Here is a 25,013-nt window from a genome sequence, read left to right as displayed (position 1 = left end):
AAATGAACTCAAGCTTACGGACAATGTCAAGAGGGGGTACGCAGCTGTAGGTTGAATGTTTGAAGGGGTACGGGACTATAAAAAGTTTGGGAACAACTGCAGTAGAGGACAGTACAGTTACGTTTAGTAACAAGTAGAGTACAGTAGAGTACAGTGTAATGTTCTGTATGTTACTGTACTGTACCCTACTGTACTCTACTGCACTAAACGGTACTGCATGGCAATGTGCTCTACTGTAGCCTATTGTACATATCAGGGTGGCAGGTAGCTTAGCAGTCAGATGCATATTTTTTGTATGATGAATAATGTACTACGTGAAAGATGGTCTTCATTTATCTCACTTTATAACACCCTGCCTCTTCTCTCTCTCTTCTCCCCCTCGCTCTCTTCTCCCTCTCTCCAGACATTGGTGAAAATAAACCCCAAGCTCCAGCCAATGGTTGACTTGATCCAGGCTAACAGGGCCAAGTGGGGGGAGCTAAACAAAGAGAGACAACGCAGCCAGAGTGAGTCCAAACCCACAAGCCATTGCAGCAGTGACACCACAGAAACAAGAACTTGTTCTTTGGGCGACACACCTTGCAACACACCTTGCTGTGCAGGTGACCCTCCCAAACCGGCAAGCTAGCTCCTGCTGACCTCTCCAGGCAATATTTCCTCCGCCTCTTAGCTTCTTTACTCTTTAATGCAGCCTGCAGAATAGGCAGTGCAGTGCAGAGATTTCTTGGGCTCTGCTTGCTTTTGCCACTAGAGATGGGCTTTAGACTGTCGCCACGGTCAAGGTGTTTCCTGCTCCTTCCACAGCTACTTCCTGTGTGGGAAACAGAGAGAGCTGTGTCTGACATGTTAGTCAGAGCAGCGCAGCTAGTTATTCCTCTGACCATTGCAAGTGTGAGGAAATTTCAGACCTCTGTGTCAGAATGGCAAACAGTGATAAGGCAGGTGTAGGAGAAAGCTGCAACCTCACTACAAGGTGCATGGAGTGTATGTAGAGAGGACCTAACTGTTGTTTTTCTGTACCGTCATTATGCCATCCCTTACGTTGCTTTCGATATCTGTTGCTAGAATATTGTTCTTGGGGAGGGTGGTTACTCTTTTATTTTTATTTTGTACATATGACATTTGAAGAGATGGTACTTGCAAGTGCAGTTGTTGATTTGGATGCTTGGCTGATTTGGAGTCCTGAAGTTAGCTAGTGTTGAGGGTCAAGGTGTTGGGAACCAGCAGGGCCTGTGGCTACGCTTGCAATGCAAATCGTTCGCTCCACTCCACTCCTTGTGCCTTGTTTGAAAGTCCTTATGAAAAATGCATGGCGTCTTCACACACTGAGATTCTTCTATAGTTTGAGAGATTCTATTTGACCATTCTGAGTTTGGTCTTGATCCCCTGTCTCAGTTAGAGAGTATTTAACATATGTACGTTACGTTAGAAGTATTACTGACCCAGAAGAGTCGTTTTATAAGTCACATGATTGGGAAAGAGATCAATCACACACATAGACAATGTGCCTTTGCAAAATTGTTCTGATCATGTCACGTTTTATGAATAATTTGCCAATTTACAATTAGGCTCCCATCCCATTGGTTTACTAATTTCAACGATGTGCTTGTTTTTAGTCTATGGCCTTTAGATGGCCGCTGCAGGTTGATTCAACAGAGAATGGCTATATATTCTGCTGAAGCTATTTCAGCTGAGGGAAAGGTGCATCGGGAATGTCACACAAATAGTGTAATGGCAGCTCATTCCTTACTAGTGTACCTCAGAATACCATGTCAGTACATAACACAACTAGGTATTCACACAAAATAAATCTAAACGTACAATTGTTCTAAACTATTAACACGTTTGGATCCCTTTAGAACAGAACGTGTCCGTGCTGTAGCCGCATTAGGTTCCATGTTGACGTTTTATTTGGGGTATGAATTGTTGTAGCTTTGTTCATTGGAGTTTAAACATGTAGCTGTGCGCATCGTGTGGCATGGATCATTGTGCTACTGTATTTGAGTTGAAACAAATTGACGATGGGAAATTGAATTGCATGAGGTGTGACTACAGTATTGAAATCAAACTGCTATGGATGTAGCAAACAAACACGTGAGCCAACAAATACCTCGTATTTTGAACATTATTATTAATATGCATATGACTATTTAATTTAATTGCATGGATTATACAATTGCATCATGTTTGGTGAAGTATTAACATTGCTGTAATATTTTTATTACATTTGGTTTCAAATGTGGCCAATTTTTACTTGGTACTGTCTTCTTTAGCATTTGGAAACAGCTTATTGTATTTCTTCATATTTTCCCTCTGTTACTACCAATGGTTTATATATACACTAGAAGACTGACAGGGGGCGCTGTTTTGAAGCCACCTCACCTCCATCTTGGCACTCCCCCACCGGTGTAAAAAATATTTTGGATTGTATGGAAATGCATTTATTAATGTTTACCTTTGATTTAGCCAAGTTTATTCTATTACAGACACCTTAATGCATACTTTTAAAGTATATTATGTCAGCTACACATACACATTTTAAATAAATAACACAAATAAAAACATGTTCCTTAAAGTATCATTTTTAAGTACAAAACAAATATTCAAATAAATGTAATTTTGTCTTTGAAACATTTGAATTGAAATACCCTTCCTTGAAACATTTCATTGAAATACTGTCGAAATCCATTCATTCCTATGGAGGACTGCTCCCACTGGGGAGTGCCAATATGGCAGACCAGCGGCTTCAAGCCTCTCATTGGCCAATACATAGCATAGCAATTCAGGGTTTATATACATCATTGGTTACTACTCTTTTCTCATTAAGCTAGGTGAACTTGATGGACCTATACAGGCATGTTACTGGAAAATGTGCAATGTTTTTGTTAAGTTGAAATAAAAATGTGCTGCTAGCTGTCTGTGCCTTCATTATTTTGTAAGGCTGTGTAAGGGATTCCATTCTCTAATGAAGAGTACACATGCACAATTTGTTCCTGTTACCATACTGACCCCATGTGGACAAATGGGTATATAGGAATAAAGAGGATGGATGCAATCTGAACAGTCGCATTGGAGAATTCCAGCACTGTCTCCTTATCGAGTGTCTGATTACCTGCTGAGCAGTGATTCAAATCAGGACTAAGTTGGAAATGTGTCTGCACAAGACCTACTGTAGAAATAACGGTGAAATATTCATACCTGGTGGCATACATTCCAAAGTGTGTATTAGTAACACCTTCCTAATGAGTTGCACCCCGTTTGCCCTCAGGACAGCCTCAATTCAGCTGGACATGGACTCCACAAGGTGTTTTTCCATGTTGACTCCAATGCTTCCCACAGTTGGTGTGGTGGACCAGTATTGATACACAGGGGAAACTGTTCAGTGTGAAAAACCCAGCAGTGTTGCAGTTGACACACTCAAACCGGTGCACCAGGCACTTACTACCACACCCTGTTCAAAGGCACTGAAATCTGTCTTGTTCATTCACCCTCTGAATGGCACACATACACAATCCATGTCTCAAGGCTTAAAAATCATTCTTCAACTAGTCTCCTCCCCTTGATGGGCAAGTACAATGATTGAAGAGGATTTAACAAGTTACATCAATGAGGGATCATAGCTTCGACCTGGTTTCACCTGGTCAGCCTGTCTTGGAAAGGTGTTCCTACTGTTTTGTACACTCAAGTGTAAAATCAGGGCGATGTTGGTGGCATATAAATCAACATGGATGATCCTTTTGTGATGAATCTCTCTCTAGAAGATTGGGATTGCTACATATCTGAACATAGCTGTTCCCCAGATAAGCGCTGTGTTCATGTTGACGTCAGCAACAGCAGCAGTGTGTGGGTGGGTGGGTGAGTGGGAGGATGAATCTCAGGGGAGCTGCTCGAGATACCTTTGACTGGAAGCACAGAAAGGATGTGTGTTACAGCAACTCCTCCGTTCTGGATCACCTTGAGCTTGAAGAAGGTAGAGTCAATTGCGTGTCTTAAGAGGACGAGTGGGCGGCCAAACAATGCCTGTATCTTTATGAGGACCGGACCCTTTGCTCTGCTGACCGTCAAGCCCTCTCTCTCTCTGTGTGTGTGTGAGAGAATGTGTGTTCTGACATCACCTGCATGCGAGAGACAAGCAGTGACATTTCCTGTCAATTGGATACAGTATTTCCATTCAACTGATGTGTCAATCTACAAGACAACTGCTCGTTTTATTTCAATTTATTGCACAAACAGCATTAACAAAATGTACTTGAATGTTAATACTATCAAGTGGAAAATAACAAACATTCCAATTTCAAGCTCTCGTTAAGTTCTCTTTCGATACCATCACAAGAAGTAAAAGCATGAAACTTATCAGAAAATACTGGCTGGGCCCCCACCATTTCCTTCATTGACGTTTCTTTGAGGCAAAATGTTTATTGGAGCTGGAGATGAGAAACTTGGGCAGGAAGGTGGCATGGGGTGACACAATGCACTGTGGGAAAGCTGTGAGGCTAGCTTGGGAACAGGAGGAACAAAGTCATACAATAGTAGTGACAGGAAAATGGTCGCAACAACATTTCATGTATCTTTCTCTAGCACCACACAGTAGATTCCATGTCTGCGAGTTCAGGATTGGCCACAACAACATCAACATCAACACATGCCTCCAAAAGAGAGAGGCCAAACTTAGCTACACAATCATCGTTAAGTGACAAAGGTACAACTTTGTTTGACTCAAATGTATCCTTTCAAAACAAAACCATAATACTGGGACACTCACCAGACTAGCGATGAATTCTGATGTATTTGTGTGTAAATACATCGAAATACAAGCAACTTATTTTGAAGTAGTGACAATTGTAATTACATTTTAATGAAGTTTTGTCTGATATGAACAGGAATAAGTACTGTACATGTAATACTTACAGTAACAGTAATTTTTGGATATTTCTAGAGATGGTTTATGGGTATTTGCATATATGAATAATAAAAAAAGTATCAGGATATATAAATGTTAATGTAATACTAAATGTATTTAACTATACAACATGTACAAACATATACATCCAGTATGTTTGCATGGTGAAAGGGTTGTGTGAAAAGTCTTTGGTACAAACATGGGCATTGGGATTCAGTTGTCTGTAACCTGTTAGCACTAAAGTACACACTAAAGCATGTACGATCCAAGTATATTGGCTTTGTCCACAAACTGAACTCTATATGACAAGCAAAGAACATGCAAGGTTAAAATCTAGTTCAGAAAATACAAAAACAATTATAATATGTGTTGATAGATGCATCATCTAACCTTGTCATAGTTTCTTCAATGACAGTTTAACGTAATAGCTAAGGTTTTAGGGTCGGGACATTTGAACCCTGAGGTCAATTTTCAGTAGGCACCACTCAAGCATAATGTAAGTACTCCTAGGTAGGTACATGTTTAGATCCAAACAAAATACACAGCTCCTGTGGCAATAATTCATCATTCTAAGTCATAACTAAAAAGGCATGAGGGCTTGAAAGACCAATTGGAAACAGATCAATCTCTAATGAAGGGCCATGGTCATTATAAGGGAAGAAACAGGATGCCATAAAAAAGACAAACCAGTCAAGCTTCCAGTCGGTAACCTTTGCACCTGGAGTATATGAGGAGGAAAGGGAGACGTCTTCAGAAAGGCACAGGGATTTAGAGAGTGCGTTCATCTCAGACTTACTGCTAAAGTAGTGCCAAACACAGGTGAATAAACAACGTGTACAAATACAAATTAAGTTAGTGAAGATGGCATAAATCGTAGGAAACAATTCATGAATTAATAAATGGCAAACGCGGGATCATAAAAGTTAGCTCGCATCATGTACAGCATTGAAAGGCCATTCCTATAGCGTGCTGTACACGTGACTGAAACGAGCAACAGTACACAATCACAGTACTGTAGTTAGTATGATACACTCTGGAAAGGGCCGAGGCCTTTGAAACAATGATGGTCAAAAATGAATCATAGACGATTATTGTTACCCGCCTGCAACAGAATGTAGCGCGAGGAAAGTGAAAGGTGACCGGCTTATTGCTTTCCTCAAGAACCAGACAGACACGCACTCTAGGAATGGAACCACGTCTGACGATGACAGCGCAACTCAAGTCATACAGAAGGAGACGGGGGGGTGGGGAACGTTTATATTTCTTTTCGTGTCAATTTCACATTTTAGTAACTGTTAAAGCCAGTTGCACGAGAGGCTGTGAGAAAAGGTGTGAAGATAAAAAGGTGGAAAACAAAGCAAGGAGTAAATTAGAGGAGGTTTCGGTTGCCGAAAATGTTATCTGGGTCCACATAATCCTTGACGGACTGGAGCATCCCGACACCCAAGCTGGAGATGCTCTCCTTCATCCACTCCTTCCGAAGTTTCCCAACTGTGTGTAGAGAGAGAGAGACAGAGAGAGAGAGAGAGAGACAGAGAGACAGAGAGACAGAGGAGACAGAGAGACAGAGAGACAGAGAGACAGAGAGACAGAGAGACAGAGAGAGAGACAGAGAGAGAGACAGAGAGAGAGACAGAGAGAGAGACAGAGAGAGACAGAGACAGAGAGAGACAGAGAGAGAGACAGAGAGAGAGACAGAGAGAGAGACAGAGAGAGAGAGAGAGAAGAAAAAAATTAACACAAAAGAAAGGAGAAATCAGCACGCCTGATTGCGCAGCAGGCTGCTTGGGAGCCAATCAATCTTGTGAGAGTGAGTGAATAAACAGAAGGTGATAAATGCTTTTATTCAGAGAGGAGAAATGTTTTGCATGGCATGATTTATGGAGCCCAGCAGCCTATCAAACTCATTAGGCCCTGTGTGTTCCCCGAGGAGGTGCCGGCTGGCCGCCGCATGCACGCCCCGCTCTGCCTCTCCCTCCCGCATTCCCTGAGCAGGCTTCCACTACCTTATCACCCCCCCACACAGACGCCACCATGGTGGGTGGGGTGCGTGTTCTCCTCAGGCTGACCAGCACAGCCCTAAAGTCCCAGCGTGCCACGCTCACCCGCTCCACACACACACATAGCCATCCTTCTGACCCTGGCCACTGACTGTGCCGGTGGCGTGGGGACACAATGGTCCTCTGTCATGGCTCTGGCCGCAGGCCCACTGTGAGGAGGCTCCTGTTGAGGAGCTGGAGAGCCCAGACCAGCGCTCTGCCAGCTGGCCAGACAGACAGACACACTCCAGAGTCCCCCAGTCCTGCCAGGACCGCAGCAGGGAGCCTGGAGCCTCTGGGAGAGGGACAGGTTCTCACTGGTCCCTGGCACACAGTCAACACCAGAGCATGGCTGGAAACCAGGAGCATTCATGGGACTGGCACCACATTGAAACTGCTACAGAAGCGTTTACTCCACTATCAGTTTTAGAATGACAAACCCCCCCACATGTTCCACAACAGGTCAGAGCAACCTCACTCCTTTTGTCTGATAACACACAATTCATTTAGAAAGTAAATAACAAACAGAGAAAGTTGAGGAACCTGTGCTGAGATCAGAGTCAATCTGAAAGCGACATTTTGTCTTTGAAGAGGGGAAACCAGGCAGTCTGTTTGTTCTGGGTAAACATCAAGCGTAAGGTCGCACTTTCTTGGAAAAGCACACACAGCTATCTTCTTTCCACTAGTCTAAAAACAGCCCTGAGAATGGAATGATCTTCAACAGGTGCCATTGAAATGAGTACATGCGTTGGGAGCTCAAGCTCCTGCAGGTAATGTGCAGATATAACCATCAGAGATTAGATAAGAGTACGGCAACAAATTTAACAGAGCAAGATAGAAAAGGGGCGCTCACATACCATCCCTTCCCCCGTAACTGAACTGCCCCACCCTGTCTCTACGTTGCTGGCATTGAAGAAAGCCAGCCCCCCATGTTAAATGGGGGGAGTTGAGAGAAAAGGGGGGGGGGGGGGGGGTGACTGAGACCTGGAGCATGGGGGAGGCTTGGGAGATGGGAGGGCGCCATGCTATCAGCGACGCCGAGGCGGAGCAGCCAGGGGATACAGATGGAAATCAGCCATGGGGCCACAGAGGGCCGTCTCCTGACAAGACAGGACAAACAGGGGGGCCACGCCACGCACACCCAGATGGTGACAGTGGGACCAGTCAGTCACCCAATCCGCTGCTACCCAATAACTAACAAAGTGGCCTGCTCTCCTCCTCCTCCCTCCTTCTCCCCTCCCTCGTCCCACCTCCATCCCTCCCTCCACTCAGGAAGGAGAGAAAACAGAAGGTGCCGGGACTGCATCATTGCCTCCATCACAGTGATAATTTACACATCTATCTTGTCATTTTCCCTCCTTTTCGCCTGCTATTGCAATCAATCTACCCTGGGTTTGGCCATACAGCTGAGACATGCAAAGAGGAGCAGGCAGGCAGGCAGGCACTTATTTTGGAAATGAATGAGAAAGAGAAACACCGAGGTCTAGAAACAGCGGATATTTCTGTGTACCTCTGGGAGACGGCCCAACAACGAGAGCTATGGCTAATGAACGGAAAATAAGCTAATTCAACTCATTTTTCTTGGTTTCCAGCTGCGCTTCTCATTGACCTGTGTAGTAGTAGTGCAGTTGACCGGCGGCATTTAGCCCGACATTCTATAGAGTCACACGGTCAGGAGGAGCTGCCCTCCCTGCTCTTCTGGAGCACCCCTCGTGTGGAGTATAGGACTGAGCTGAGAGCCTTGCCACTCAGTCTCTGTGTGCACTGGCCTGTTTTAACAACTGGAGACCAGGACATGAAAGAGAGGGTAGTGTAGTGGGCCTGTGTCTCTCTGATATGAACAGGGACAAGTCCAGTGGGGTGAGTGTCTGAAGAACCAGGACTGTTTCTAAGTTTACACTGACGGATGACTCTCAACCTGACTGGTGTGCCAACATCTCTGCTCCTGTTAAAACATGACGTTTCCTTTGACATTCTACTCCGACACAACAGTGACCACCTTAGAGCTAAACATTGGGGGTAGAACATCAAAACAATAGAAGATATTGTCATGAATAGATGGTATGTGACGACTTCTAAAATGTACTTAAACCGGCCTGTCAAATCCAGCCCACATATATTTGTGTAAAAATGTAGTTGTGTTGTAGCAAGAGTGTATTAAGCTGCAGGGATGGATAGTGGAGAACTGGAGATAGAGGGTTACACACACACACACACACACACAAACAAAACACTTCACTCACCCAGAGCCACTACACACACGCACGCACCCTGGGCAGCCTGACCTGGTGTAAACACAGGTTAGAAAAATGTATATTTCCTGCGGTGGCCTCCCACCTCATCCTCCCAGACTACATCTGTTTTGTTTGATACACAAAACCCAGTGAAACTAGCTCCATTTGTCAAGCGGTGATTGTGGGCAGACAAACCGGCCTGTCCTCGCTCAGATAGCAGACCCAGCTGTTATTAATCACAATTACAGAGTGGGCCTCGCACCGAGAAGCTGCATCAATATCCCCTCTCCCCCCTGGCCCCACACCCCCCTGCTCAGCCCCCCTGCTCAGCCCCGGGTGGCCGGCTGGCCCACCGATTGGAGGTCAGTAAATACCGGGCGATAACACCGGCATCATTTACCCTGGCCTATTGCCTTCCAGTATTAGCAATCTTCTAATTTTTAACCTTCCCCGCCTTCAGGAGAAATTGTGATTTAATATCACAGCTGATTCACTGCATGCTGTTTCTGACAGGCGTGATGAATAGCCTAAAGTGATGTATGAAAACGGCCAGGCGGATGGCAATATAGATAAGGTAAGGTAGCCATTTGGGTTAGCCCTGATAGGGTACCAACAGAGCCGTTTTCCCCCCCTCGCTCCCCTGCTCACGTTTCATTTGGCCCGTGTTGAACAAAAGAGCCACGGCAGACTGTCTGCACTGTGGGGAAGTTTGGACGCCCCAAGGAAGCAATGAAAGGTCTCCTCCTAGCCAAAACAGAGGGTTTCAAAAGACTGTTCTGTGCCTGCTTTCTTACATAGAGCAGCATACCGAAAGAGCCTGTCAGACTACCCTAATGGGACTTCAAACCACTGCCCTGCCACCCATCTCTAAGTGAGGAGGCAGGGCAGTAGTATGAATGTTGTCAGGTTTTGAGCCAAAAGGAACAGTGCCAAAGTGTGCTGACATGGTTAGATGTAGGGGTACTTGTAGATGTAGGGATGTTCACTTGACTGTACCTCCGTGGTGGTGCGAGAGGCTTCCTCCATTGGCTAGGATCTCCTCTCTAGCGGCGTGCTAGGAATGGACAACAGACGACACACATCAATGAACCCCTCATTTCCACAATGACTATCGTCACCCTTAACTATGGTGGTCATGCATCCTCCTGAGTGGTGACGGTTAAGAGTTTCAGGTCAGAAATGATGCATGTCTGTGAGTGGGTAGCTAGTCCATATTTGGAGTGCTCCGTAGATTTACCTCCACTCGTTCATATGTATGTACTGGGTCCGCCAGTCCTCTGTAGTTGAAGGCAAAGTAGAAGTAAACACAGGCGCCAGCGTCATAGGTCTGAGTCACTCTGCAAGGCAAGAGGAAAGGGTTTCAACATGACAGTGTTCACAACAGAGAATAAAAGGCTGGGTTGTGTTCTTAAATGCTTTTGTCCACACGTGTCCTACTGCAATCTCTCTCCACATGAATCCAAAGAGAGCATCGTTTAGTAGAACCAAAATCCTTTCTCTCTCACACACACACACACACACACACAGAGAGATGGAGCCGAGAGGCTGGTGTTTTCTCGTGAACCTCTGACCCCAATTCTCCCTCATGTTTTCTAAGACGCGGAGGAGATGCGCTGGATCAGTCACCTTGAATAACATCCCATTATCAGGACATTGAATGACCATCAGCACACTTTGATTGGATTATCTGAGCTACATTTACAATGGTTCAGGACACAATATGCTTCAACACTGGCTGTCCGCAACTGGCTAAAAGATTGTGCTTTCACATGAATACGCAAAACAAGATATTATAATAATAACTGACATTTTGCACAGTTCAAAAGATGAATACTATTTGAAAATGTTACGTGCTTCCTTTTAAGAAGCGCAGGGCTAATATGATAAAATGCTCGATTCCCTTATCATTAAACATTTATTGGATATTAACCATCTTAGTAGGCATGGGCATATTTACTATAACTCTAACCAGGGCAAAAAGATCTGCATTGAAATTTCAACTAAACCCTTATCAATGAAACACTGTGCTTCAGGGAAAGGAAACACCAGTACAAGAGTCTGTGTTGTTTTGCTCTAGCCCCAGTCTCCTCTCTGTGTTGTTTTTCTCAAGCCCCCCGTCTCCTCTGTGTTGTTTTTCTCAAGCCCCCCGTCTACTCTCTGTGTTGTTTTTCTCAAGCCCCCCGTCTCCTCTGTGTTGTTTTTCTCAAGCCCCCCGTCTCCTCTGTGTTGTTTTTCTCAAGCCCCCCGTCTCCTCTGTGTTGTTTTTCTCAAGCCCCCCGTCTACTCTCTGTGTTGTTTTTCTCAAGCCCCCCGTCTCCTCTGTGTTGTTTTTCTCAAGCCCCCCGTCTCCTCTGTGTTGTTTTTCTCAAGCCCCCCGTCTCCTCTGTGTTGTTTTTCTCTAGCCCCCCGTCTCCTCTGTGTTTTTCTCTAGCCCCCCCCGTCTCCTCTGTGTTTTTCTCTAGCCCCCCGTCTCCTCTGTGTTTTTCTCTAGCCCCCCGTCTCCTCTGTGTTTTTCTCTAGCCCCCCGTCTCCTCTGTGTTTTTCACTAGCCCCCCGTCTCCTCTGTGTTTTTCACTAGCCCCCCGTCTCCTCTGTGTTTTTCTCTAGCCCCCCCGTCTCCTCTGTGTTTTTCTCTAGCCCCCCCGTCTCCTCTGTGTTTTTCTCTAGCCCCCCCGTCTCCTCTGTGTTTTTCTCTAGCCCCCCGTCTCTTTTGAGGAGTTGTGGGAAGAGCTGTTGTTCCTGTGACGTGGCCCATCGCTCGGAGGGTGTACTGGCTTCTAGAGGTTAAATGGGCAAATCAATCATGTGACAGACTGCAGGCGGGAAATAAATGGCTGAAGCCTAATCAGGTTGGGGCCTAATCTGTCCACAGTGAGCAAGGAGCAGGCAGTCTGTGCGTGTGTGGCCAGGTCACACAGGGAAGGTCACACAGGACTCCTCTCTTGCCTGCGCGCACACACTACTGGCCCACTCATAGCAGGGTACACGTTTTAGAAGATCTAATCATAGGATATGATCAACCACACCGGTCAAATATGTACACAAGTTGAATCATGGAGTTAGAGATGCAGAGGTACATGTCAATGATTTTTTTTAACATGATCTCCACGATGTCAGCAAGTGTGTTGTCGCTCGGAAACCAAGACGGCTGAAAGGTCTCCTCCTAAACGTACCTGCATGAGGTCAAGGGTTGAAACTGGACCCCTCGCTCTTTACACTCTCGGTTAATACGCTCTTTGACATTCCGGCAAAGGTCCAACACTCTGAAGAAAGACAACAGGAGAGAGAAACATAAAGACTAGCATGTTCTCCTGAAGAGTAGCAGACTGTTAGGACATGTTGAAAGCCCTGTCTGAGACCCAGTAATGTACGATATAGGGAATAGGGTGCACAGCCCCATGATTTAACCCAGTACGACAGGTGGAGCTGAGCTGTCGAGAGTTATGTGAAGAGAAGGCCTCTGGCCCTGCACTGTGGGGTACACAGACAGAGAGACAGACAAGGTGGAGAACCTCACACCATTATGGAGACTGTAGTGCCAGGTATTTGTAGCTGGGAGAGACTGGCTCACTCTGTTCTCTAATGGCAGTCACTCCCAGGCATGTGCAGCCTAGTGTGGAGAGATGGAGGAGGAAGAGGGGTAATGAGCCCTGAACATATGCTCGCCCGCTAACCCCCATCAGGCAGTCTACACAGTGGGGTGCTGAGCACGCGTGTGTGTTGGTGTCCGTGTGTGTCTGCCCGTGTGTCTGTGAAAAAAAAGGGGGGTCGGGGGGTGTACTCTCCTGAGATATCGCTTTAAGGTGCAAGGGAGTCAGTCATTTTTTTGTTCATGTGTGGGAAGAACTGTGTGGTTTCATAATGGGAAGGTTTTTTTACACTGAATTTCCAACACTGTATGTTGGATATTCATGTTCAATCTCACACATGAATGCATCACACTGGCCATGTCTCCCTCTTTCCCTGTCGCGCCCCCCCTGCATAGAGTCAGGCTGGGGCTGGAGAGGCAGTCTTCCCTCCCACGCACAGCCAGTTAATGGAGGGAGGAGGCAGGCATGAAGGTGAATGTCAGAGAGGGAGTGGGGGTTGAGATACTTGTCTTTGGGGCTCTTCAAACTGACTGTGTGGGAAGAGAGTGATGTCGAATTGTCACACCAGTTCAGAGACACTCGTTCATTCACAAAGGTTAAACAAGCTGCCATCTTTGTCTTTACCTGTCCCAAGGCACCGATGTCTCAAATGATTCTGCGACCACGTAGTAGTCCATCCCCAAGTCCTGTTAAATAAACCGCAAGACAAATGCTGAAGTAGAACATAATAGCACGGGGCTTGGATTTGAGAAGGGGACAATATATGATCAAATAAAATAACTATTATTGGAAGTCAAATAAAAAAAGAGGCACACAATATAGCTTAGTGTTTCACACTTCGCGTGAGGAAAATAGCTTTTCACTGTCAATTGCTCATGTCCAGATTCCTCGAATGACAACATGACATCCCTGCTGAACAGAGGCGCCAGATATCTCAGAGGTCACATTCTGCAGCCTTTGTGTGCATGTTCCTTCTATCCGATCAGCTGACAGAGGTCTCTATCTGCCCCTGTGAGCAGTGCCCCCCCCCCCTCCCCGAGCTGTCTCTGGACACTAGGAGAGTATGGCAGAATAGAGGGGGAGAAGTGACCCACCCGGAGGTAAGCGATGACGAAGGTCAGAATGTAGCCTCTCTGTCCATTGTCCTCTCCAGCTGCCAGGCCCCTGGAAAAAGATAAGTTAATATTTAACAGGTTCCTTTCTGGCCCTGTCATCTCTCCCTGACCACAGCTGCCTGTGATGCCCATCAGTACCATTCACTGCCACAATGTTCAAATCAATGATTGCCGTCTGTGCCTCCCTGCAGGTCAACCACACATCCATCACCCACCACGGGTAATAACATTTTCAACCAACAACCCAAATTAAATCAGGACGCACTCATTAAGAAATCACTGAATTGATTTACCTGTAATTTTCTCCCCAAATGTCTTAAAACCAGAAGACAATATCCCTTACAGACCCAACCAATCGATCACAGGCTCTCGACAAGTGATGATGAAATGATGGAAAAACTAAAACACAACACACTGCCTGGTAGGTGAGGCCTTTTCAATGATTAAACTTGTGAATCGGTCAGGATAATACCTATGGGCACAAAGCCAGTGACCTGAGGAATGGACTGGAAGCTGTGCACTGGGCCAAGGAGCAACACTAATACACAATCCATAGGGTCACCAAGACAATAACGGTATTTCTCATGGGTCCAGTGTTTTCATGAAAGGTTTGTTTATGATGACTAGGTACAGAGCGGATGAGGTGTGTTCAGGGGGATGAAGTAGTGAGTTATTTGCTACAGTATGTTCCGATTCCTCTTTAATGGTGTGGAACAGTGTGGTTCCGGTCAGGGTGGGACCCCCAGCCCAGCGTAGGCCCCCAGGCACCTCAGACATGAGCCTTACAGCACGGCTTCATCGCCAAGTCCCTACTCGCTGACCTCTGTGGCACTACACACGACAACACACTTTTGTATATGTAATCGATTACTTTGGGCCTTTCAGTTGTATACGGGGTTGTTAGAAGAGAATCCAGAATTCCACGAGTGCAGGTGAATTGAACATGTTGGGGAACTATGAGGAACCCAGGTTTGTTGCTATTGTAGTTAAGGTGCACACATACAGAATGGAGAGAGATAGCATCCCTTTCAGGCTGATAGATCACTTATTTCCACCAGGGCCTATATTGATCTGCCTCACAATCAATCAGAATAGCCCCCCCCCCCACACACACACCACCAAAGTAGGTCTGACAGGAGGACGGCCACAGGTGATCCATCACACTGCTCTTTATACTTGGTCTTAGATTGGTTCAAACACACCACCTTCAGCCTGAGGGGCCAAGCTCTTCCACTATGGAAATGGAATGCCTCTAAGCAAGGCCTAAGGCAGATTTCTCACAATGAGGAGTGTACCAGGTACCAACTGTGGTTTTGTCTTGTGTTGTATGTAACCTGTGCACTGAAGACAGTCTCCCAGAATAAAAGGGGGGAATTTAACCCTCACAAATTTAGGATGCATGTTGGGTAACATCTGCTGACCTGAGAGAAGGAAATGGGGGCTACTTACCCAAATGTTGCAGCAATGTCGTAAACTTGTTTTTCGTGCTGCAAGACCCTCTCGCGGTCCCCTTCGAACAGCAGGGTGGCAACAACCAACTGGTGGGGGTCGAAACCTTTGAACTGGGAAAAAAACAGGGAAGTAAAATTGGTTTAACCCTTTCCAGGAAGTACAAATGACATACAAAAGAGAAATGAGGAGTAGTATTTCTGCCAAATCATTAAGAATTACCTTGGTGATGTAGAATTTCTTTAACCCTTCCACAAAATTTGTGAAAATGGACGACACTTGAGGTTTCAGGGCATGACCTGTAGAAACAGAAGGGCCAAGTCCCTTAACTCAAAAACCAAGTGGACCTCTGTCTTTTCTCTTTTGGACAATACAGTTTAGAGGAACTACCGATATCGTTTATTCACACATTTGGTCACACTCAGCCCACCCATCTCCTGCCTGTTTCCTCCAGGACTAACATGGCAACTGAGTCACATTTTTTTAGGTGTGGAAACAAAAGGAGGAAAATAAATGGTAACATTTGAATAACTTTACAAGTGCCTGCGACAGGGACAATAAATCAGTGGGTTTCCGAGGGGAAGTGGGCTTGACACGGCCATATCCGTCTTCCTCAGCCACCGCACGTTTTGATTTATTCGTGATCGGACACACAAAGCGCCTGTGGACAAGCTAAAGTGAGGGTCTGGAGCCGATGGGATGGTTATCAATCACAGTGGGGTAGAGTCCTGGGTGACTCTGTGGAGACTGAACACTTCATTTCTTCCCCTCCGTCTCACAGTCTCTTCATCACTTAGTGTTCCAATTGTTTCCATTCCAAATTTGATTGTGGGTCTTTAGGTCTCCCGCAGCCATCACGCTCATTAATTAAACACTCAACGACCAGAGAGGAGAGGGATTATACATACAGTGTGTCATTCCCCCCCCCCAGTCTGCCTTTTGCATTTAATGCATGTCAACGGCTAACATACCACTTGCCATATTCATCATACTAGCGTATTGAGATAAGTGGCCCCTATATTTTATATATTTTACTTTGTACAATTCGGAAATGAGCAGGCCCATTGAATACCTCAGATCCCTTCACTCAGCAGTCAGGGGAATTAAAAGGGAAGGCAACCCAGTAAACAAAAACTGGTTCTGTGAACATTCCCAGAACATTCATTAGATTGCCCCCAAAACGTTCTAATAACACCAAAACGGTACAGGTGTGCTGATGATTATACAGTGTTTGTATAAAACATTTGCCTGACGTTGCAAGAACATTCACAGAACACATTGTTACATTACCTGGAAACCTCATAAAAAAACGTTCTGTGGTGGTTGTTACAGACGTTGTGCACAACATTTTAGTGGATGCTAGAACATTCCAAGAATATCTCATTTAAAACATTAAAATACATTTGTATTTTTTTTAAATATATTTTTTTAAACCAAAAACATTTGAATGTTATTATGCTAATGTTAGATAAAATCCTAACTAGAACTTAATGAGAATGTTCGCTAATATCCTGGGAATGTTCCTGGTTCGCTGGGAAGGCACTAATAAGTCCAAGAAGGTATCCTATCAGTCCAGACTGAGGTTCAGTTATTAGTGAGAAACCTGGTCGCTTCATCTTGCCTGCTTAATGCTAAGAAGTGCTCACTCGGTGAAAAGTGGGAATATAAGGGAGACTAATGAGATCCCAGGAGACTGAAGAGCTTTACAAAGATGTCGGGCACCAACGCCTGATACATTCCCCCAGACCTCGAGAAAAATATTGTAAAACTTCAATATAACAACTGCTTAATTGTTGCCAAGGTCATTTTTCATTGGGCTTCAGTCCACGAGTCGTGTGTGTGTGTGTGCAGCTAGATACTCTGCTGAAATAACGCTACATTTAACTTAATGCAATGCAGCAGACAGGCAAAAAGCATACATGAAGAAACGTTGCCAATGCTGCATTCTTTCCTCAAATGGATTACATTTGGGGGGGAAGCCTCACACAAAACCAGGCCAAATGGCAATTAAAAAGAACGTCAGATTCAAGGAATTAGACCATTTTCAAAATACAATGATTGAGCAGAAAGACATGGCATAGACTCAAGCTGGGAATTGCCGGGCACCTCGCGATATGATATTATCACGATACTTAGGTGCTGATACGATATATACTGTGATTCTACATGCATTGCGATTCGATACTGTGATTTTATTGAGATTCCATGTTCCAAACATATTCCTCACCATATGTCTGCTGCAGTGGGACAGAGAGAGACATGAGAAAACGAGTTTTGATCAGTCATAGAAATAAAAGTGCTGAAAACAAACCGTCTCCCTATTTAAAAAGAAGACGGAGAAAAGGCTATGAAGGAGTTTTGGTGCAGGTACAGCCAACTAGCGCAAAAATAATATTGCGATATTGTCAAAACGATGCAATATATCATGAAAAATAATATCCCGATAATATCTCCCCCCCCCCCCCCCCCCCCCAATCACTAGAAGGTACTAGCATGTTCCTCAGATTCCAGCCTTGTCTGAGAAAGGCTACAGAGGGGGGTGAACTGTGGAGGGAACTAGAGGGAATTACTTAGAAATGGAAACCAGGTCAGCCACACAGCACAGGCCGCATGTGGAGCCAGAGAGCATGTCGGGCACCAACGCCTGATACATTCCCCCAGACCTCAAGAAAAATATACTTCACTTTGAGCTCCCGTGTTAAACAAAGACACACTGAGTGTACAAAACATTATGAGGTCTTTCCATGACAGACTGACCAGGCGAACGACATGATCGCTTATTGATGCCACTTGTTAAATCCACTTCAATCAGTGTAGATGAATTGGAGGACACAGGTTAAAAGAAGGAATTGTTAAGCCTCGAGACATGGATTGTGTATGTGTGCCATTCAGAGGGTGAATAGGCAAGACAAAAGATTGAAGTGCCTTTGAACGGGGTATGGTAGTAGGTGCCAGGCGCACCGATTTGTGTCAAGAACTGCAACGCTGCTGGGGTTTTTCACGCTCAACCGTTTCCTGTGGTTATCGAGAATGGTCCACGACCCAAAGGACGCCCGTCCAACTTAACACAACTTTGGGAAGCATTGGGGTCAACATGGGCCAGCATCCCTGTGGAACACTTTCGACACCTTGTAGAGTCCATGCCCTGACAAATTGAGGCTTTTCTGAGGGTAAAAGTGGGGTGGGGGTGCAACTCAATATTAGAAAGGGGTTCTAATGTTTTATACACACAATGTAGATTCCTTTGCAGAGATGAAATGGCAGGGTTTTGAATGATGACTTACCAAACTGAAACTGTTCGTTATCCATGAGCCGGATGGATGCAGGTGCACACCTCTTGGGGGGGGGGGGGGGGGAAGTATAATTTAGGAGCATGTTTCATTTTATTTTGTGAACATTTCCCCATCCCACACTTTATTCTAGTAATTTCCCGAGTGAAAGTTGAACCTGCATTACTTTTCGTAATTTAGAGGAAAAACCTTTCAAATGACTTTGAAATGACATTTGTCACACAATAATACACAACCTGTAGACATGAGCAGACATTCCTGGTAGTGTGTGGATCCCCGTCCATGAAAAGCCATGGCTCAATGGTCGATACCTTAAATTGTGTGCTATACTAGTGTACCGACTCAACTCAGTTCTGTTACGAACGGAGCTGCACAAATCATATACTGCCCAGTAAGAGTGAAAAGAGGTAGCTTATTTGTTATTATGGTCTTCATTATCATTCAAATTAATTCCTTCCCAGAATTGGAGATCTGCCCATCATTAACTGACCCCTTTGTTTGTACACTACAGTATTGCATTGATCTGCACTGTTCAATAACTGCATAGTTTAGCTACTGTTCTCATTGTTATTATAATGTAGCCTATAGGTTACATTGTACAAACACTCAACACAAGATGGTAATGGTCTTTACCTGCTTGGCTACCTCTCGTAAGCAGGCCACTCCCGCCTCAAAGTTTGGGAAGACCACCGAGCCGTACTTCTGGTACTCGGGGATTGGCCGGATCTTCATCGTTACCTCGGTAACCACACCAAGAGTTCCTAGGGGAAAACACAAGGGAACACACAATAGAAACAGAGCTTCTCACGCAATACCGATTTCGAACATTGGTTTGGGAGTTAGGTTTGATTGATAATTTAAAATTGAATCGGTAATGCCGGATTTAACCAACTGGGTTGGTGACGACCAGTGGTGTAGTGGAGGGTAACCACATGTAAAACGCAGTTTCTGCATCTTTGAATTCCACCTGGTTTCTTTACCACCACATCACTGGTGGTGACCTGTGTGTCACCTTTCACCTCTTGTGATCTGGTTTCATGCTGCTCACAGGAGACCAAATGAGATTTATCGAGGAAATAAAAACAGGTCCATATCAAAGGAAGGCCAACACCAGGAGCCCATTACATGTCGCCCAGGGTTCCCAGCTAACCTCTGACCCCACAAAGTATCCACTGTGTCTGTAGCTTCTACGTGTCATGTTCCACGTAGAATTTTCTCTGCCGCAAGAATGTCTATGTCCAAAATGGACCCCTATTCCCTTTATAGAGCACTATTTCTTATCAGTGCCCATAGGGCTTTGGTAAAAGGTAGTGCACTATTGAAGGAAGAGGGTGGGACGCACTCGTCCCTTAAGGTTCTCTATCAAAACAGACAACGCCATTTCCCGTGTTTCAGAAAAACTAACAAAGACGTTGTAGAAAAGGATGACAATTTGAATGCAGATGCACGTTGTTGACATGGATGGACTCCCAAATGGCAAACTATGGACAACTAATGAAACTAACTACGCAGTAAACACACCAATAAAGGAATCCTGTTTTGCTTTGCTCTGTTTACAAATCCCATGGAGAGTATAGATGCAGTAACTGGCTCTATAAAACCTGAACGGTGGAAAGGATTGTAAACAAAGACTTGATCTTAATCACCGTAAATAGTGAAAACCAAAACGTGATTTTCCATTTAATATATTGTTGTTAATTACTATTTCCATATAAAAAAACCTGATGTCTTGATAATGGCTAAATGAGTGTTTATGAAAGTTGGCTAATTTGAGAAAATATCCACAATAATTACATACTGTCAGGTCAAGTTGAATCATACATTGTCTTGGTCTATTATTGGCTCTGAATTCACACGTTTCCTCAAAACAAAATCAATAACATTTTTTGAAATCTCAAAAATACAGAACCTTTTCCTTCAGATGAATCTGTAATTCTGTAAATGTGTACTTGACTGATGTAATGCGCATTAGTGTTGTCCCATTGAGATGACATGTAGTCTGTACAGCCAGATCCATTAGGGTCTGTCCTGTGCATGCCAGGGCCGTTAATGAGCCCTTTAATGTGACACTACATGCCACATGCTGCTCTCTAGTGGCCCAACCGAGAACGTGACTCCATCACCCCTCGGCACATGCCTTGGGCCTCCTCTCAGGGGCATCGTCACACCCACACTCTGGTGGCGGTAGAACCCACAGCACAGAGACGGAGCGAGAGAAAGCGAGCGAGAGACAGAGGGAGGGAGGGATCGATACGGAGGGATCGAGGGAGGGATCGAGGTATCGAGACGGAGGGAGGGAGGGAGGGATCGAGGGATCGAGACTGAGGGAGGGAGACGGAGGGAGGGATCGAGACGGAGGGAGGGAGGGATCGGGAGGGAGACGGAGGGAGGGATCGAGACGGAGGGAGGGAGGGATCGAGACGGAGGGAGGGAGGGATCGAGACGGAGGGAGGGAGGGATCGAGACGGAGGGAGGGAGGGATCGAGACGGAGGGAGGGAGGGATCGAGACGGAGGGAGGGAGGGATCGAGACGGAGGGAGGGAGGGATCGAGACGGAGGGAGGGAGGGATCGAGACGGAGGGAGGGAGGGATCGAGACGGAGGGAGGGAGGGATCGAGACGGAGGGAGGGAGGGATCGAGACGGAGGGAGGGAGGGAGGGATCGAGACGGAGGGAGGGAGGGAGGGATCGAGACGGAGGGAGGGAGGGAGGGATCGAGACGGAGGGAGGGAGGGAGGGATCGAGACGGAGGGAGGGAGGGAGGGATCGAGACGGAGGGGGAGGGAGGGAGGGATCGAGACGGAGGGAGGGAGGGAGGATCGAGACGGAGGGAGGGAGGGAGGGATCGATGACGGAGGGGAGGGAGGGAGGGAGCGATCGAGACGGAGGGAGGGAGGGAGGGAGCGATCGAGACGGAGGGAGGGAGGGGAGGGGCGATCGAGACGGAGGGAGGAGGGAGGGAGCGGATCGAGACGGAGGGGAGGGAGGAGGGAGCGATCGAGACGGAGGGAGGGAGGGAGCGATCGAGACGGAGGGAGGGGAGGGAGGGGAGTCGATCGAGACGGAGGGAGGGCAGGGAGCGATCGAGACGGAGAGGGAGGGAGGGACTGATCGAGACGGAGGGAGGAGGGAGCGATCGAGACGGAGGGAGGGATGGAGGGAGGGAGCGATTCGAGACGGGAGGGGGGAGGGAGGGAGGGAGCGATCGAGACGGAGGGAGGGAGGGAGCGGGACAGGAGGGAGGGAGGGAGCGAGAGGCGGGAGGGAGGAGACGGGAGGGAGGGCGAGACGGAGGGAGGAGGAGACAGGAGGAGATGGAGCGAGACGGAGGGAGGGAGCGAGACGGAGGGAGGGAGCGAGACGGAGGGAGGGAGCGAGACGGAGGAGGGAGGGGCGAGACGGAGGGAGGGAGCGAGACGGAGGGAGGGGAGCGAGACGGAGGGAGGGGAGCGAGACGGAGGGAGGGAGCGAGACGGAGGGAGGGAGGCGAGACGGAGGGAGGGGGAGCGAGAGGACGGGAGGGAGCGAGACGGAGGGAGGGAGCGAGACGGAGCGATCTAGCGAGAGAGACGGAGCTATCTCGCGAGAGAGACGGAGCTATCTCGCGAGAGACACGGAGCGATCTCGCGAGAGACACGGAGCGATCTCGCGAGAGACACGGAGCGATCTCGCGAGAGACACGGAGCGATCTCGCGAGAGAGACGGAGGCGATCTCGCGAGAGAGACGGAGCGATCTCGCGAGAGAGACGGAGCGATCTCGCGAGAGGACGGAGCGATCTCGCGAGAGAGACGGAGCGATCTCGCGAGAGAGACGGAGCGATCTCGCGAGAGAGACGGAGCGATCTCGCGAGAGAGACGGAGCGATCTCCGCGAGAGAGACGGAGCGATCTCGCGAGAGAGACGGAGCGATCTCGCGAGAGAGACGGAGCGATCTCGCGAGAGAGACGGAGCGATCTCGCGAGAGAGACGGAGCGATCTCGCGAGAGAGACGGAGCGATCTCGCGAGAGAGACGGAGCGATCTCGCGAGAGAGACGGAGCGATCTCGCGAGAGAGACGGAGCGATCTCGCGAGAGAGACGGAGCGATCTCGCGAGAGAGACGGAGCGATCTCGCGAAGACGGAGCGATCTCGCGAGAGACGGAGCGATCTCGCGAGAGACGGAGCGATCTCGCGAGAGACGGAGCGATCTCGCGAGAGACGGAGGCGCGAGAGACGGAGGGAGGGAGCGAGCGAGAGACGGAGGAGCGAGAGACGAGGCACGAGAGACGGAGGCGCGAGAGACGGAGGCGCGAGAGACGGAGGGAGGGAGCGAGCGAGAGACGGAGGCGCGAGAGACGGAGGGAGGGAGCGAGCGAGAGACGGAGGCGCGAGAGACAGAGGCGCGAGAGACAGAGGCGCGAGAGACAGAGGCGCGAGAGACAGAGGGCCGCGAGAGACAGAGGCGCGAGAGACAGAGGCACGAGAGACGGAGGGAGGGGAGCGAGCGAGAGGCGCGAGAGACAGAGGCGCGAGAGACGGAGGGAGGGAGCGAGCGAGAGACGGAGGGAGGGAGCGAGCGAGAGACGGAGGGAGGGAGCGAGCGAGAGACGGAGGCGCGAGAGACGGAGGGAGGGAGCGAGCGAGAGACGGAGGCGCGAGAGACGGAGGGAGGGAGCGAGCGAGAGACGGAGGCGCGAGAGACGGAGGGAGGGAGCGAGCGAGAGACGGAGGCGCGAGAGACGGAGGGAGGGAGCGAGCGAGAGACGGAGGCGCGAGAGACGGAGGGAGGGAGCGAGCGAGAGACGGAGGCGCGAGAGACGGAGGGAGCGAGCGAGAGACGGAGGGGAGGGAGGGAGCGATCGAGACGGAGGGAGGGAGGGAGCGATCGAGACGGAGGGAGGGAGGGAGCGATCGAGACGGAGGGAGGGAGGGAGCGATCGAGACGGAGGGAGGGAGGGAGCGATCGAGACGGAGGGAGGGAGGGAGGGATCGAGACGGAGGGAGGGAGGGAGGGAGGGAGCGATCGAGACGGAGGGAGGGAGGAGGGAGGGAGCGATCGAGACGGAGGGAGGGAGCGGGAGGGAGCGAGACGGAGGGAGGGAGCGGGAGGGAGCGAGACGGAGGGAGGGAGCGAGACGGAGGGAGGGAGCGAGACGGAGGGAGGGAGCGAGACGGAGGGAGGGAGCGAGACGGAGGGAGGGAGCGAGACGGAGGGAGGGAGCGAGACGGAGGGAGGGAGCGAGACGGAGGGAGGGAGCGAGACGGAGGGAGGGAGCGAGACGGAGGGAGGGAGCGAGACGGAGGGAGGGAGCGAGACGGAGGGAGGGAGCGAGAAGGAGGGAGGGAGCGAGACGGAGGGAGGGAGCGAGACGGAGGGAGGGAGCGAGACGGAGCGATCTCGCGAGAGAGACGGAGCTATCTCGCGAGAGAGACGGAGCGATCTCGCGAGAGACACGGAGCGATCTCGCGAGAGAGACGGAGCGATCTCGCGAGAGAGACGGAGCGATCTCGCGAGAGAGACGGAGCGATCTCGCGAGAGAGACGGAGCGATCTCGCGAGAGAGACGGAGCGATCTCGCGAGAGAGACGGAGCGATCTCGCGAGAGAGACGGAGCGATCTCGCGAGAGAGACGGAGCGATCTCGCGAGAGAGACGGAGCGATCTCGCGAGAGAGACGGAGCGATCTCGCGAGAGAGACGGAGCGATCTCGCGAGAGAGACGGAGCGATCTCGCGAGAGAGACGGAGCGATCTCGCGAGAGAGACGGAGCGATCTCGCGAGAGAGACGGAGCGATCGCGAGAGAGACGGAGCGATCTCGCGAGAGACGGAGCGATCTCGCGAGAGACGGAGCGATCTCGCGAGAGACGGAGGCGCGAGAGACGGAGGGAGGGAGCGAGCGAGAGACGGAGGCGCGAGAGACGGAGGCGCGAGAGACGGAGGCACGAGAGACGGAGGCGCGAGAGACGGAGGCGCGAGAGACGGAGGCGCGAGAGACGGAGGGAGGGAGCGAGCGAGAGACGGAGGCGCGAGAGACGGAGGGAGGGAGCGAGCGAGAGACGGAGGCGCGAGAGACAGAGGCGCGAGAGACAGAGGCGCGAGAGACAGAGGCGCGAGAGACAGAGGCGCGAGAGACAGAGGCACGAGAGACGGATGGAGGGAGCGAGCGAGAGGCGCGAGAGACAGAGGCGCGAGAGACGGAGGGAGGGAGCGAGCGAGAGACGGAGGGAGGGAGCGAGCGAGAGACGGAGGGAGGGAGCGAGCGAGAGACGGAGGCGCGAGAGACGGAGGGAGGGAGCGAGCGAGAGACGGAGGCGCGAGAGACGGAGGGAGGGAGCGAGCGAGAGACGGAGGCGCGAGAGACGGAGGGAGGGAGCGAGCGAGAGACGGAGGCGCGAGAGACGGAGGGAGGGAGCGAGTGA

At 48.9% G+C, this 25,013-nt stretch overlaps 2 protein-coding genes across 3 annotated transcripts in view; one reads left to right on the top strand and one right to left on the bottom strand.

Annotated features, from left to right (window-relative positions):
- The window catches only part of LOC109866912 (phosphodiesterase 11a), a 52,942-nt gene extending 50,002 nt beyond the window's left edge, over positions 1 to 2,940 (top strand). The window contains exon 20 of the mRNA XM_020455826.2: positions 404 to 2,940. Within this exon, the coding sequence (XP_020311415.1) occupies positions 404 to 628 (225 nt within the window). The 3' untranslated portion in view covers positions 629 to 2,940. The remainder of the gene's footprint in view (positions 1 to 403) is intronic.
- A 1,263-nt stretch (positions 2,941 to 4,203) lies between these two features.
- agps (alkylglycerone phosphate synthase) overlaps positions 4,204 to 25,013 on the bottom strand; it is a 40,047-nt gene continuing 19,237 nt past the window's right edge. For both annotated transcript variants that reach the window (XM_031795339.1, XM_031795345.1), the window contains exons 11-20: positions 19,251 to 19,378; positions 18,612 to 18,663; positions 15,550 to 15,626; positions 15,328 to 15,440; positions 13,858 to 13,927; positions 13,388 to 13,449; positions 12,347 to 12,436; positions 10,411 to 10,510; positions 10,170 to 10,227; positions 4,204 to 6,391 (exon numbers count right to left, since the gene is read on the bottom strand). In XM_031795339.1, coding sequence (XP_031651199.1) covers positions 6,270 to 6,391; positions 10,170 to 10,227; positions 10,411 to 10,510; positions 12,347 to 12,436; positions 13,388 to 13,449; positions 13,858 to 13,927; positions 15,328 to 15,440; positions 15,550 to 15,626; positions 18,612 to 18,663; positions 19,251 to 19,378 — 872 coding nt within the window. In that variant the 3' untranslated portion in view covers positions 4,204 to 6,269. The remainder of the gene's footprint in view (positions 6,392 to 10,169; positions 10,228 to 10,410; positions 10,511 to 12,346; positions 12,437 to 13,387; positions 13,450 to 13,857; positions 13,928 to 15,327; positions 15,441 to 15,549; positions 15,627 to 18,611; positions 18,664 to 19,250; positions 19,379 to 25,013) is intronic.

This window comes from Oncorhynchus kisutch, linkage group LG2 (assembly GCF_002021735.2).
Source record: "Oncorhynchus kisutch isolate 150728-3 linkage group LG2, Okis_V2, whole genome shotgun sequence".
Taxonomy (NCBI): Eukaryota; Metazoa; Chordata; class Actinopteri; order Salmoniformes; family Salmonidae; genus Oncorhynchus; species Oncorhynchus kisutch.
This window is presented reverse-complemented; position numbering and strand designations above follow the sequence as displayed.